This window comes from Hippopotamus amphibius, chromosome 13, assembly GCF_030028045.1.
Source record: "Hippopotamus amphibius kiboko isolate mHipAmp2 chromosome 13, mHipAmp2.hap2, whole genome shotgun sequence".
Lineage (NCBI taxonomy): Eukaryota > Metazoa > Chordata > Mammalia > Artiodactyla > Hippopotamidae > Hippopotamus > Hippopotamus amphibius.
The window spans coordinates 7,833,271-7,847,953 of record NC_080198.1 but is presented as its reverse complement, the minus strand read 5'-3'; the positions used below and the strand labels follow the sequence as shown (position 1 = coordinate 7,847,953).

The 14,683-nt window shown below is 51.6% G+C and overlaps 1 protein-coding gene across 2 annotated transcripts in view; it reads left to right on the top strand.

Annotated features, from left to right (window-relative positions):
* LMCD1 (LIM and cysteine rich domains 1) overlaps positions 1 to 14,683 on the top strand; it is a 57,689-nt gene that overhangs the window by 29,346 nt on the left and 13,660 nt on the right. For both annotated transcript variants that reach the window (XM_057705704.1, XM_057705705.1), the window contains 2 exons: positions 6,089 to 6,344; positions 12,614 to 12,943. In XM_057705704.1, coding sequence (XP_057561687.1) covers positions 6,089 to 6,344; positions 12,614 to 12,943 — 586 coding nt within the window. The remainder of the gene's footprint in view (positions 1 to 6,088; positions 6,345 to 12,613; positions 12,944 to 14,683) is intronic.

The window sequence follows — 14,683 nt, the reverse complement described above, 5'->3', positions numbered from 1 at the left end:
GAGGATGCTCTGGGAAGTGGTGGGCGGTTGTTAGCTAGTGCCTGGTCCATGCTGGGTAGACCTGTCTGTCCTGGGGTTTGGTGCATGGGCTTCATCTCCCACCTCCTGAGCCACCATTCCCCCAGGGTTCTGATCTAAGAGTACCCCTGGGACAGAAATAAAAGTCACTGAGTCCACAGTACTTAAAAACCAGGACCTAGTATTCACATCCACGCAGGAGGGCTGTGTGATCCAGGTGGACTTGGATTCACAACGCTGTTCTTTTTTTTCTTTTCATTGAGGACTCTGCAAACAAGAGGTAGGGCTGCCGCTCTGCACAAGCCCCAGGCACTATTCACATCAGCATCTGTGCGGATGGCATGCCCTGGAGGTGTGCGGGGCACAGTCTGGGGCACAGCCCTGGGAGAGAGAGGCTAAGCTCTGTATGTACCACACAAGAGCTAAAAAGGAGCTTTTGTCTCCGCTGCCACAGGGTTGCCTTGGGCACTCAGTGGAGGAACAAAATTGGGGAGATGTTTGTCTCAGAGAAGTTGACTTTCACTGTGAGATGGCAGGTTACAAAAATATTTATTGAGCTGAGCTAAATCGTTTCTATTTAAATGTTGAAATAACCCTAAGCAGGAGGTATGAGCACGTCCATTTTACAGACCAGGAAACTGAGGGTGGGTAATGGCAGAACAGCTACTAGAGGGCAGAATTTGGACTCAGATCTGCGTGAAGCCCCATCCCCTGCTGTCAGCGATTCTGCATGCAGTACTGTGGTCCAAGCACAAGATTGTTCCCTGGCAGTCCCCACTTTGGAGGAGCTCATATGGTCTTCTGGATGCCAGGGACCGTCAAGGTCATCCAATCCAGACTCCCGTCCCCTGCGCAAATTCATCCCACAGCTAGGACCTCCTCCCAGGACGAAAAGCTCCTCACACATCTATTTTGGCCACTTGAGGTCTTGCTGGCCTTGAAGAGAGTCCGCCTATCATGTCACCCCGTTGGTCCTGAATCTGCCATCAGGGTGTCAGAGGATGAGGTTGGCTCGTCAGCTCTCAGAAGACAAGCAAGGGTGCCTCCTTTTAGAGTTCTTGGGGCCAAGGGATCACGTTCCCTAAATGCACACACAGAGTCAGCACAATACTCTTTCCCTTCTCTCAAGGACCACAGTTGCACACTGCCTGTTGCCTGGCATCTGAAAATGGGTGTTTGATATATTTTGTCTAGTTTCCTAGTTGTTTACGGCAGGAGGGCAATTCTGGACACTGTTCTTGCCAGCTGGGAGCAGAAGCCTCTCAGCATTGTTTTCATCCCACTTCCTCCTCATCCTGCAAGCTCTTTGAACATCAAGTGAACTTGTCCTTGAGAAATACAGACTGCAGCTTGTAGGTCCTGCCCATCCAGTGTTGCCTTGAAACAACCTTAATAGGGACCTAAATTTGAGCCTTCATGGAGCAGTGAGGTCCCAGAACCTTAGCGGGGAAACGATGTCAAATGGTTTTTATGGTTTAGTTCTCACGTTCTCAGTGGTTTGAAAGACATTTAAAGGATCAAAGTGGCGGCCAGTCTGGTTTCATGGGAAAGTTTCCTAACTAAGAATCACAGGACAGGATTCATGTGTTGATTCTGTTTGAATAAGACACTTCCCTTCTCTAAGCCTCAGATTTCCCATCTGAAAAATGGGAACGTTGGCGCTCATGGGCCCCGGGATCCCCTTCCAGCTTCATGATTCCATAGTTTCAGGCAAATTGTCTGGAATCCAATTACAGATTCACGTGGTTAGTACAATTAGAATTGTCTTCATACTCGTAGCACAGAATAAGTAGAATGACTCAGAGAGGAGGGCACGGAGCGAAGATGAGCAGACTTTCGGAACAGACACATCATGAAAACGTAAGGGGAGCTCCCCCAGCTGCCTTCAGCATTCGGCTTTCCAAATGGCCATGCCTTCCTCAAAAAAAAAAGGCCATGTCAGACTTCCCGCCCGCCTGGGCCAACCTCACAGGACACTGAGCTGACATTCAAGGCAGAGGGAAGTGGGCCTCCAGAAGGCCAAGCTTTTGAGAGAGAGCCCAGTGCAAGGCCTCTTCCTGACATGCAGAGATTTCTCTTTAATCATTCTAAAAGCTTTATTTTTTAAATGCACAACAACTTCAGTGAGTAGAGGGGAAAAATCTGATCTGAGGTCAGTAGGAGATATAATATGAAGAATGGCAGGGAGACCACTGGCTCTGCAAATTACACCATTTTACATCCTTCGGGGGTCTCTCTGGATAGCTTCTCCCAATCCCCTCGTGGCAACACCCCTTTGATGAGGTCCTGTCTCCACAGCAGCCTCAGCAGCTGCCCTGGGAATTGTGGTGTTAATTCTGCCTCCTCTCACCAGGGTCAGGAGCTTCACAGGTGACTCCACAGTAATATTATAGCTGGGCTTCCTGTGCTCTTTGAGGGACAAGCTACAGACAGTCAACCTGAGCCCCTTAAGTTCCTGAAAGGGGCTGGCTCGTGCCTCTCGCATTTTAGGGTGCATGAGAGTCCCCTCTGGAACAAGATCACTCATGCCCGTGCCCGGATCCCACTTCAGACCCATGAATCTAACTGGCTGGGGCCAGGCAGGGCATCCCCAAGTGACCGCAGCTCCCCCAGTGATTTCGGTGGGCAGCAAAGCTTGAAAACTCATCAGCTAGATCAGGGGGTCGGTAAACTTTCTGTAAAGGCCAGAGAGTAATCATTTCCTGCTTCACAAGCCACGTGGCCCCTGTCACAATTATTCACCTTGGCCCTTGTAGCAGGAAAGCATCCACAGACAATACGTAAATGAATGAATGTGACTGTGTTCTAATAAATCTTATTTAGGGACACAAATTCACATTTGTGGTCATTTTCATGTATCCCCAAAGAGTAACCTTCTTTTGAATTTTTTTCAACCATGTGAAAACTATTCTTAGGTCACAGGCCATATAGAAAAGAAGTGATGGGCTGGATTTGGCTAATGGGTGGTAGTTTGCCAACCCCTGATATAGACCAGCCCTCTCATTTTACAGATAAGAAACTTGACAGGGGCCTCTGGTGGGCTAGTGTTCAGGCTGGGATTAGATCCCGAGGTTGTTGTACCTTTTCCACAGTCCCGGGTTGCCTATGACAGACTGCAGAAATGGCCATCATGACACCATTAAGGATCTTTCTAGAGGCACCAGGGTCCTCTGCAGTCTGGGTGCTTGGAAGAAGCGAGGTAGGACCAAGGGAGTGCCTTCCTCATCTACAACATCCCAGAAACATGTCTGGTGACATGAAAAGCAGGAATTAAGGAGAAGTGATGTGGGCACAGTCTCAGAGAACATCTCACATTTGTCAGCGTTTACCATGTCAAAGCGTTCTGCATTCCCGGCGCCTCTCGTAGTGTCCTGAGCGTCTACGTGAACCAAAAAAGCAGAGGGCAGCCTCCTTCCCCACGTCCACATATGGAAGGTTTGGGGATGTCAGAGGACCCGGTGGGACACCGGGCTTTCCTTCACTTCCTCTTCTTCTTCCTCCTCCTCTCTCCACTTCCTGCTCTGCTGCTGCGCCCTGCCCCCAAAGAAACCAAAAGTGACCTCACCTGTCTTCTTAAAGAAGCAGTTTCCTCCATGCCTGGCTCATAGAGAACATTAGTGGTCATGAGTAAAATGCCCCAATTCCCTAAAACAAGCAACCCCTTCTCCTGAGAACGAAAAGAAAAGCTTTCTTGCATTTGTCCTGCACCATCTTTAGGGTGCTGTTCTTTAGGGTGCTGTTCACCTTTAGAGATAATTTCTCTGGAATTATCATTGAGATCGATGATTTTAACGTCTCAAATGGCAGCCCACTGAATGTGAACTTGGATTGGAAGCTTCTCAAATAACGCTGGAAATGCTGCCTTCTCTTCCCCTTAATGTCACACTGCACGCTCATATGTTAAAAACAAGAAGCAGCCTTGCACTGAAGAAATGTATTTCACCTTCTATAGCCCGCTGTCCTCCAAACTCATCACCTTTGAGCCCTTTCCCACGTGCCGCATCCTGACCTCCAGGGAGAACTGGTCCAGGCAGCAGAAGCTTCACCCCAGGGCGTGTGCAACTCTCACATGGCCCAAACTGATTATACCTTCTGTTGCAGTTTCCACCTAGCTTTTGCTCCCTCTCCCACCCCAACTGCAGTCTCCTTGAAGGTTGTGGGGGGGCCTCCATCTCTTCATGTTAGACTAGGGTTTCTCAGCCTCAGCACTACTGATATTGGGGGCTGGATAAGTCTGTGTTGTGGAGGATAAGTCTGTGTTACTGTAGGATGTGTAGCAGCATCGCTGGTATCTACCTTATAGACGCCAGAGCACCCCACTGGGGCGACCAAAAGTGTCCCCATAGTCAGCCATAAAAAGGAACAAAATAATGCCATTCGCAGCAACATGGATGGACCTAGAGACTGTCATACTGAGTGAAGTCAGTCAGACATAGAAAAACAAATATGATATCACTTATATGTGGAATCTAAAAAAAGAAAAAGGGTACAAATGATCTTTTTTACAAGGTAGAGTCATAAATGTAGAAAACTTATGAAGAAAACTTATGGTTACTAGGGGATGGGGGGGAAGGATAAACTGGAAGACTTGGATTGACATATACACACTACTAATTATAAAATAGATAACTAACAAGGACCTGCTGTATAGAACAGGGAACTCTACTCAATACTCTGTAATGGCCTATATGGGAAAAGAATCTTAAAAAAAAAAAGAATGGTTATATGCATATGTATAACTGATTCACTTTGCTGTACAGCAGAAACTAACACAACATTGTAAATCAACTATAATCCAATAAAAATTTAAAAAAAAAAAAAAAAAGCATCTCCAGACATTGCCAAATGCCCCATGGGGACAGTTTTGACCTTGGTTGGGAACCACTGCTGTAGTTCATCAAGGTATGCCTCCGGTAACCCCATAATTAAAATTTGTGCTCAATGATTAAATGAATCAATCTCCTGCGTTTAAAAGAGATAAGGAGGATTCCCCCTGGGGAAGGCCTGGCTGTGAAGCGCTCCTCAACTGCTACGACATCTCTCTGGCATAAGCCTGCCCCATCCTGTGGTAGGTCTTGACGTAGCTCACTTGACCTAACGAGCGCTAAATCGCTAAATCGTGTGTGTTTGAACATCTGAGACACAGCATGCCTATGGGGACAAGGCCAGGGAGGGAGGAGAGCTGTTTTCCTCTCACACCGGGAACCCTCTGGATATCTAAACCTTAACAGCAGGACACAAAGCTTCCAAGTGCTTTTGTTTTTAATTGTCAGAGGGAAGCCTCAGGCTTTCAAGTCGCTGTGAAGATTCCCCGGGATGCGTTTTCGTTTCCCAGCCCCAGGACAAAGCCTTGGCAGTGGACACCAATCTCTCCAGCCCGAGGGTTTCCTAAGCTCATTCCCTCCCCCCGCTCCCCCCAGGTCCTGTCCACCAGCCTCTTGAAGAAAATTTCCAGCTGTATTTTAACGTCAGGATGAGTGCTAAAGAGTTCACAAGTTGCTGAAGCTCTGAGGGTCATGAATCTTGGGAGACAATGTCAATAATTCTTGAGAGCAGGGATCAGCAGACTTTTTAAAATAAAGGGCCAGACAGTAAATATTTTAGGCTCTGTGGGCCACGTGATCTCTGTTGCAATTACTCATCTGCCATTACTGCCCAAACACAGCCACAGACAATGTGTAAATGAATGGGCATGGCTGTGTTCCAATAAAACTTTATTTACAGAAACAAGTTGTGGGCCAGGTTCAGCCCACAGGCTGTGAAGACTCCTGCAGTAGAACACCTCATGGTGAACCAGCCTTTGCCACCCCAACGACCAAGAGAAAAAATGGGCTGCTCTTTTTACCAACAAAACTCATACCCACATTCCCCACAGACAGACTGACAGAAGAGTCAAGTTTCTGATCCCAAAGGCTTTTTAGTCTCAGGTTACCGTTTGTCTGCTGCTAACCTTTTCAAGTTGCTAAAGTTAAACTTTGAGCTTGCCTTCCAAAGCGCAGGTGCTGCCAGGAGGAGACTCTGCCTCTCTTTTCTAGAGGTTGATCTCACTTGTCCCCATCCCACCCCGCAGGAAAATATGCAAGTCATGCAAATGCAGCCAAGAGGACCACTGCCTGAGCTCCGACCTGGAAGACGATCGGAAAATTGGCCGCTTGCTGATGGACTCCAAGTATTCCAGCCTCACGGCCCGGGTGAAAGGCGGGGACGGCATCCGGATTTACAAGAGGAACCGGATGATCATGACCAACCCCATTGCCACGGGCAAAGATCCCACCTTTGACACCATCACCTATGAGTGGGCTCCCCCTGGAGTCACCCAGAAACTGGTAAGAGAGCTGCCTGCAACCAAGTGGTTGTTTCCCTACCCTTGTAAATAGGAGCTGTGCCATGGGTTCCCGGATGTCAAAGACAAGGTAAGGAGAGGGCAAGAGTGCAAAACCAGTAGGAATAGCGATGGTTTCGAACCTGCTCCTGCCTCACTTTGTGATCTTGAAGTGGCTGGGCCTCAGTTTTCCTCATCCGTGAAATGGGTAGAGGTGTTCATGTGACTTCTAAGGGCCCTGCCAGCTCTGGTACAGGGTTGTTCATGGTTCCCTTTGGCCTCCCTGCTTCTGAATCGCGGATGGTTTATCCTTCAGAACTCTCAGAGTGCTCACCTTCATCTATAAGTTGCTCATTTTCCCTCAAAGTGGACTGGGATGTGCCCTTTGCAAGCCTAGGGGAGAGCACACAAACAGTCCTCTCTTCTCCCTAACTCCTGGGCTTAGAAGGGAGAAGTAAACTGGCTTTACACAACCCTGGGGAAGAGGCACCCAGAAAAGGACAAGGCCCAGAGAGAGCAGGTGACTTGCACAAGGTCACCCCCTGGCTGCCCACTAAAAGGACCCCTGAAAAGTCCCCATGCACAGGCCTCACCCCAGACCATTAAATCAGAAGCTGCAGATTACAGGGTCAGAATGATCAGACATGGGTATGTAAATGAAGCTCTAGGTAAAACCCCATGCAGGCCCCCTGGAAAACCCAGAGCAGCGGACCAGTATCCCTCAAATTTCCAAAGCACATAAACCATCTGGAGAGCTCGCAGAAACACATCCACTAGGCTCAGGGCCGTCCCGAGGGTCTGCAGTCCTGCCAAGCTCCCAGGTCAGGCCAATGCTGCTGGCTCTTGGACCACACCTGGAGTAGCAAGGGTCTAGTGATTTCTACAGGTTAGTGAGATTAAGAAGCCCTACACTGCTGGAGATACAAGCCTGACAGTGAACTCCATCTTCCCTGGGAGAAAAGAAGAGGCATTCGAATCCTGTGTGGCCCTATCCCAGCAGGCTTCTCCCACAGCTCCTGCCACGCCCCCTCACTCAGTACCTTGCATGGCAATGACCTTCCACCTTCCTGCCCTGGACCACTCTAGGGCGGGCCTAGGCTCTCCAGGCTCTTGCCCTCCTTGGGGACTCTGCACATGCTGTTCCCTCTCCTTGAAACACCCTTTCCCAGCTCTCTGCATGGCTGGGTCCTTCTGCCATTCAGGTCTCTGAGAGGCTGACCCTTGCTACCCAATCTGCAGAAGATGTCACCCATCCCCCGACTACATTTTTTCTCGCTCCCAGTTCTCCATGGTTTCTTTAGAAGCTTTTATGTCAAGCTGTCATTGTCTCATGTGGGCCTGTACTTCATCATCTCTCTCCCCCACACCGGAGTGGAGCGAGGCCCGCGAGCGCTCGCGCACGCCTGTCCCGGGCACCGGCTCACCCCGCGCCTCCCACCGCACAGGGCCTGCAGCAGCTGGATGGGTATTTGTGCCACGTGACTTCCGGGCCGGGGACACTCCACATGTGGTCTGTGAGCTGGCACTGCTCCACAACCAGAAGCACAGAAATTGAGAATAAATATTGGGAAGCGTTTGTGGTACCTGACATCCAAGTGTGTGATGGCTGAGCAGAGTGCCTGCGTGGCCAGCCTCACATGGAAATCTCATGTGGCCCATGCTGCATTCTCACCACGTGCAGTGAGCCCACAAATCATCCTGCACTCGGTGGAAACACCACCAGACAAACCTCCATCCTTTACCGTAGAAGGTTCGAGCAGCACAGTGCTAAGCTGGAGCTTAAGAGGGAAAAAAATCCCTTCTAGATAAAGTGAAGAGAGGCAAAGATATTTTTTTTTAAAGCTTTGCTTTTTGAGAAGCGTATTTTAAAAGAACACTCCAGCACGCATGAGCTCAGCTGCCCTGTGCAGTGGGGGTTATTTTACACGTGAGGAAACAGAATGGTTAAGCGGCCTTCGCCAGCTCCAGGGGCTAGGCAGGGGCAGGCCAGGGGCCACGGAGGGCAGCACGGAACAGCGGCAGTGCCGGCTGGTGCTGAGCACAGGCTCTGCCTCCAGCGCCCGGGCCTCGGGGAACCATCAGTGGGTCTCCAAGATGTCAGCAGAAACTAAAGCAAGCAGCTCATAAAAGAGCTGGCTGCGGGCGTCAGGAACTGGCTGGTGAAAACCCCAAACGCTCCGGCCCCAGACTAATCAGAGGAAGGCATCGTCGGGCCGTGATTAATGCCGGCTCATAAAACCACACGGGATAAAGGCCCCTCTGTCTGCCCTGCGTCTGGCCCGCCCGAACAAGTCGCATTTCTGAGATTGGATGACTCCCTTCCCACTCACCCTTCCAACGTTTTTTAAATTACCAAGTGATCGGGACTGATTGCATTTTGGAAATGGGACTGAATCTTGCTCTCTGTCACCCTTCCCAACCAGAATGAAAACCAGAGATGTGCACAGGCCTTTAAAGACTAAAGTCACAGTTAACTAAGTGTTCGTGTGTACCGAGTGCTTGCTACGAGCCAGGCACTCCGCTAAGAGCTATACGTGCAGGACCGCATCTCACTGTCCAACACAGGGCTGCGTGATTTTTACCCCCATCTACAGAAGGAGAAACTAAGGCCAGAGAGCTGAATGGGTCTCGGAAAACTAGCCGGGATTTGTAGGGGAGGCAAGACGGAGAAGATGAAGGAAACCAGCATCCAGGGAGCGTTAGGATATGACAGATAGCAACACCCCACCACCCGCTACCTGCTGGGTCATTGCTGCCCCCATTTTACAGGGGGGGCAAAGAGAGGCTGGTGAGGAGCCTGCGCAGGCCTGGCACGCACTCACACCCCATCCTCTACTCCCGGCCCGTGGCAGACATGCTGTCAGTCAGAGCACTATCTCCCCCTGAGCCTTCATTGGGCCTCAGAATCCTTCTGAACACAGCACTCCAGGCTGCCGTGATTGACCAGGACTAATGTGTAACGTGAAGCCCATTTACTGTCCTTGTCTGACAGCTGGAGAAGAATCAGAAAGCAGAATCAGGACTGGGTTTTCTGATTCCAGAAGCCATGTGTGTCCTACTGCCCAATCCTGGGAAGAGTACCTTTTTCCTCCACTTTTCTCTCTGCTCTTTTGATTTCTCTCCTGAAAAAGCCTGGTTCCAGGAACCTCTTCACCCAGTATGGCTCTTCCAGACAGTATAGCACCAAATGATTCAGAAAGGTCCTCACGAAAAACTTAAAACCTAAACCAGCCTTTCCACCTGATCCTAGAAAAGGCCTCTTGGTAAAGGTTTTGGGAACATGACCCGAGTCAACTTCCCGGAGAAATACCTGGGGGATTCTGTTACAGGCTCTAAGCAGCACCGGCAGCTGCTTCTGACCCAGCCTCTCTCTCCATCACCCCCTTCCCGAGTCCATGCCAACGGATAGTGATTGTCTGAGGGCGGCCTTGAGGTGGGGTCTGAGACCCCCATCAGGGTTGATTAGTAATGTCTGCCATCGGTGTGTGACCAGGGAGTGGTGGCAGGGATCGCAGGCCAGCCAGGCAAGGCCAGCCATCACAAAACACATGCCTGTGGTAGCCGGATGCTGGGGCCTTGCCAATGCAAAGGCAGAGAGCCGGTACCCAGCTGAGGCTTTGAGGACACTGTGAGTGTAGTCTCAACCTCAACCACAGGGTTGATTTATAAAGTCGAGCAGGGAGGGGTGCAGGTCCTAGAAGGCCTGAGCCACACACAGATCCAGGGACTGGGGCATCCTGGCACCAGACAATGCTTCCACAGCCCCCTCGCCCTGAAATGATGACAAAGGGAAACTCCCCCCGACATTGGGGACACTTTTTTTCTCTTTGCAAACCATCCAACCTGTAGACAGTCAGTATAAAATGAGTTGAGTCCCAAGCTGCTGAGTTCAAAGCTGTCTCTGCCACATACTAGCTGTGTGACCTTTGGGAGGTTACTTAACGTCTCTGTGCCTCAGTTTCCCAAGGGATAATATTCATACCTTCCTCCTAGGGGTGTTGTGAGAATTAAGCAGGTTAACATAGGTCAGACACTTAGAAGAGGGCCTGGAAGGCAGGGAGCAGCACGTAGGTGTTAGCTGACCGTGCCACTCAACCTGGGGGAGACGGCAGCCTTCGTAGAAGAGGTTGCTCTTCCCGAGCTGAGCCCACTGTGCGGCCGTGGCTGCTTCAGCGCTGGAAGTGAGTTCGATATTGCCCAGGTCTGGATGCCCATTCTGCCAGCATGAGCAAAGCTCTTGTATCCACTTCCCCAAAATCCTTCCTGAGATTCTAGGAGCAGGGCAGGGCCCAGGCAGAAGCACAGGAAGGGCTGGTGGGGGTATTTGCCCCGCCCTGCCCCGCCCCTGCTGCCTCCTCCCCCACCTCCCAGGGCCCGGTGTCCCGCCCCACCTGGTGGCTGTTAGGCTGCTGCTTCCCGAGCTCTGTTGGTGCCATCCCTTCCCCCACCCACTGCCCTCAGACGTCCTGCGTCAGACTCACCCAGGAGGACCTGTACAAGCACTCACTTCCAGGCCCCTCCAGGCTCCAAACTCAGAGCAGGCCCAGGAAGCTTTCCCACAAGGTCGCCAGGTGAGTCCTGTGCACCCCAAAGGTTGAGACGAGGTTCTTCAGATCTCCCCGCCTGGCCTGTTTGTGCTGGAGGCCACCTGCAGTTTCACAGCGATCGAGAGAAAAGCCACGGTCATCCTGGTCTTCCCAAGACAGAGCAGGAATTGGCCCTGCCGGACGTGTCACCCACTGGGGGCTCCCCGGGGCTTCTGGTTCTTCCAAGCGCTGGGTGAAGGGCCTGGCCGACCAGCCTCCTCTGGCCCCTCTTCGGGCTGCGGACCCGGCTGAGTGACACTGCTCTCCTCTTACTCGTGATGAGGCTCAGTGAGGCCCCCACAGACCACCCATGGTGGTCCAGACGCTAACGATCGGGCCCTCTACCCTGAACTTTGCAGATGAGGAAACTGAGGCCCAGAGGGGTGGGTGCTTTCTCAGTTTTACACAGAGAGCAGCAGCAGGGCTGGAGCTGAAAACCAAATTTCCAGGCACCCCGAGACTCTGCACACTACCCAAGCCATCTCCTGTGTCTAGAAAGTGCCCTGAGAGTATGAGGGACCGTGCAGAGAAGCAGGGATGAAGAGGGTGCACGTAAGCCCACCGGGCCGGGAGATCTCAGCCGGGTCCCTGAGGCTCTACGGCCGAGCCACCAACAGGGGGCACCCACAGACCCCCTGTCCCATCAATCTCAGGCCCACACCTGCCTCTCCCTGTTCTAAAAAAAAAGGCTCTAATCCAGAATTCATTTCTTATGAAACTCGGCAAACCAGGCTCTGGACTAGCACACGCCGCCCCAGGTCTTTATCCCCTGCTCCCTAAAATCCGGCCAGAGCTGGACTGTCCATCATGAATCTCATTTTCCATGCTGATTAAGACAGCTCCAACGTGAGTCTAGCCCCAAGGACGAGATACGGGGCAGGCAGGTTCTAAGACGGTAAATACGGCAGCAGCCATGGGGACGTGGGAATCAGGCCACCCGGCGGGGGCCTCGGGTCAGGGTCAGGGTCGGGCACAGAGGTGGAGAACAGTAGTCGAGGATAAACAATTTGCCTCTCACACTTTCTCATGCTGTGTGGCCTCGACCTCTATCTCCCCCTAATCTCCGCATTCTTGGGATCTACCCAAGGGTAAGATTTCTGCTCATTTAAAATAAGCAAGCAAGCAAACCAACAAAAGGCCAGTTGGACAGTTATCCGTGGACACATTAATATTCAGATGGTCTCCCATCTATGCCAGCCCCGCCGGCGTGGAAATGTTATTGACCTGAGACCTTGTTGAATCTGCTATTAGACGGTGCCTTTGTATATTTTTAAGTTAATAAACCATGAAATACCTTCTGCCTATAGTGATTTAATTATACTTTGCTAACAAAAGCAATTTTAAACTAGATTGACTTTTTTTTTTAATGAGAAGCATTGCCATGAGGTAAATGAGGTAAAAAAATCTTCAGTTTTGAAGGAAACAAAATCCATGTCGCAAAGGCAAATCTGAAATGAACGTCTACTGAAATTACCTGACTCTCATCAAGAATGTGAATCTGTGGCTATGACTCGGGGGAGAGTGGAAGCTTATTTAGGCCTCTCTTGGGTGTTCCCAAAATTCACCCCTTTCTTCCTTGAGAATAACCCTTGGCTTCTGCAGACACCTGAAGCAGCCCTGGTCTCGCGAGGGCTCAGAGCTCTGCCTGGTGCTTGGGAATCACGGTGGTGGGTCTCCCCCTCCCCAGGGCCTGCAGTACATGGAGCTCATCCCCAAGGAGAAGCAGCCAGTGACGGGCACCGAGGGCGCCTACTACCGCCGGCGCCAGCTCATGCACCAGCTCCCCATCTACGACCAGGACCCCTCTCGCTGCCGCGGACTTTTGGAGAACGAGCTGAAAGTGATGGAAGAGTTTGTGAAGCAGTATAAGAGCGAGGCCCTGGGCGTGGGTGAAGTGGCCCTCCCCGGGCAGGGCGGCCTGCCCAAGGAGGAGGGGAAGCAGCAGGAGAAGCCTGAGGGCGCAGAGACCGCCGCCCCGACCACCAACGGCAGCATCGGCGACCCATCCAAGGAATACGTAAGTCTCTCCCACCCATCTATCAGGTCTGGCTGAAAACTGCCCAGGCCAGGGCTGCAGGGTCAGCGCCGCAGCTCCAGGCTCTGTTCCCTCACTCAGGCATGCATTCATGGTCACGGTCCAGTGGAGGTCACGGACTACCAAACCATCATCTAACCATGCTTGGGGGTGAGGGTAGGCTTGGAGGAGGAGGTGAAGCCCACGCTGGCCTTGGGAGAATAACTAGGAGTCCCCCAAGCCTCCGGGCTCTTTGGGCAAGACCTGTGTTGCCTTAAAGAGGTAAGCATGTGCAGAAAAAGGTGACAATTCCAAAGAGCACAGCACAGTCAGAGGACCGAATGAAGCCCTCATTGGCTGAAAGCGTGGTGTGTGTGGGCTCAGGGGAGCCTGAGTCTGGCAAGGTCAGCAGGGGTGTGCTTCCTGAAGTACCCTCTGTCCATCCATCACTCGGTCATTGATTAGCCTGCACTCTCTGCTGAGCCCCCCCAGGAAATCAAACAAGCAGAGGACACTGTCCCCGTATTGGGTTGCCCTGGACTTAGGACTTGACTCCGAGGGCCGTGGGGAGTGGTGGCAGGCTGGAGATTGGGGCCACAGGGGGCTGTTTGCTAAGTTTCATGGGCCCCCAGCCCCAAACCCCATCAGCCAAGAGGCCTCATGTCTCTACGTGACATTTGGAGATCAAAGTCCCAACCCATAGGGTCCCCAAGCAGATCACCTGCCTTGCTGGGAACAGGCTAGCAGTCACCCATGTGAGCCAGACAGCCCAGGGGACGCCAGCCCAAACGATGCTGCCACTGCATCCAGAAGAGGGCCGGCTCTCTCTTCTCTGTAGTGACTCCCACTTGTTATCCAAAACCTGCATCCTGCATCTCCACCTCCGCCCTGCGGGCACGTTCATTTGGCACTGCCATCCAACGAACTCTAAGACAAAAGAATGAAATTGGCACGAATTGGTGATGGTGTTGAAAAGACCTGTCTCTCAGGAAGAACTCATATCTCAGGAGCTTTTAAAAACAATTAGATCCAGTTACCGTGTTTCCTAAACTAGTCTCCTCCCCAGCCCCGCCCTCTGCCCACCCTCCAGCAGCCATCTGTCTTTAACGCGTAATCACTACATAATTCCAAGTTGGAAGGCAGCTTCTTTGAGTCTGTGACACTTCCCCGTTGCCATTCCCAGGAGAGGAGTGCTGATCTAAGCACGTATTTTATCCTGGACTCAGCCCATGTGTTTGGACAGCATGGAAGTAGGGCAGAGGCAGCCTGAGATCCCAGGGCCCTGGCAACAGTCAGCTCGAGGAAATGGCGCCGACACTTTGGAAGCGTTTAAACGGCAAGACCAGGCAATAAATAGGGCATCTGAAGGAAGCTGATGTTGGTGGGTTGGGCTGGCCGGGCAAGACAGGCTCCTCCTTTCTTCCCCTAACCCAAATCTTAACAAGATAAGTAATTACGTCATTAGTAGACTCAGTCTATCACCTGCTCTGGATGCCGAGGTCCTGTTTCATCCACCTCTGTGTCCTCAGCACATGCCACTGATATCAGATAGAGAGTAGGTGCTTGACAGATACGTGATCCATGGATAAGTGAACAAGGGAATGGACCAATGAAGGTTCAAACTAAACTGATCCTCAAAAGATGGGGACCCCTTAGGTGGCCGTTTTGCCCTAGAGGACGGTGAAATTTCAGTTTCACGTGCCTTAAGCCCCTGCTCTGTGCCACATGCTATGCTCACCACTT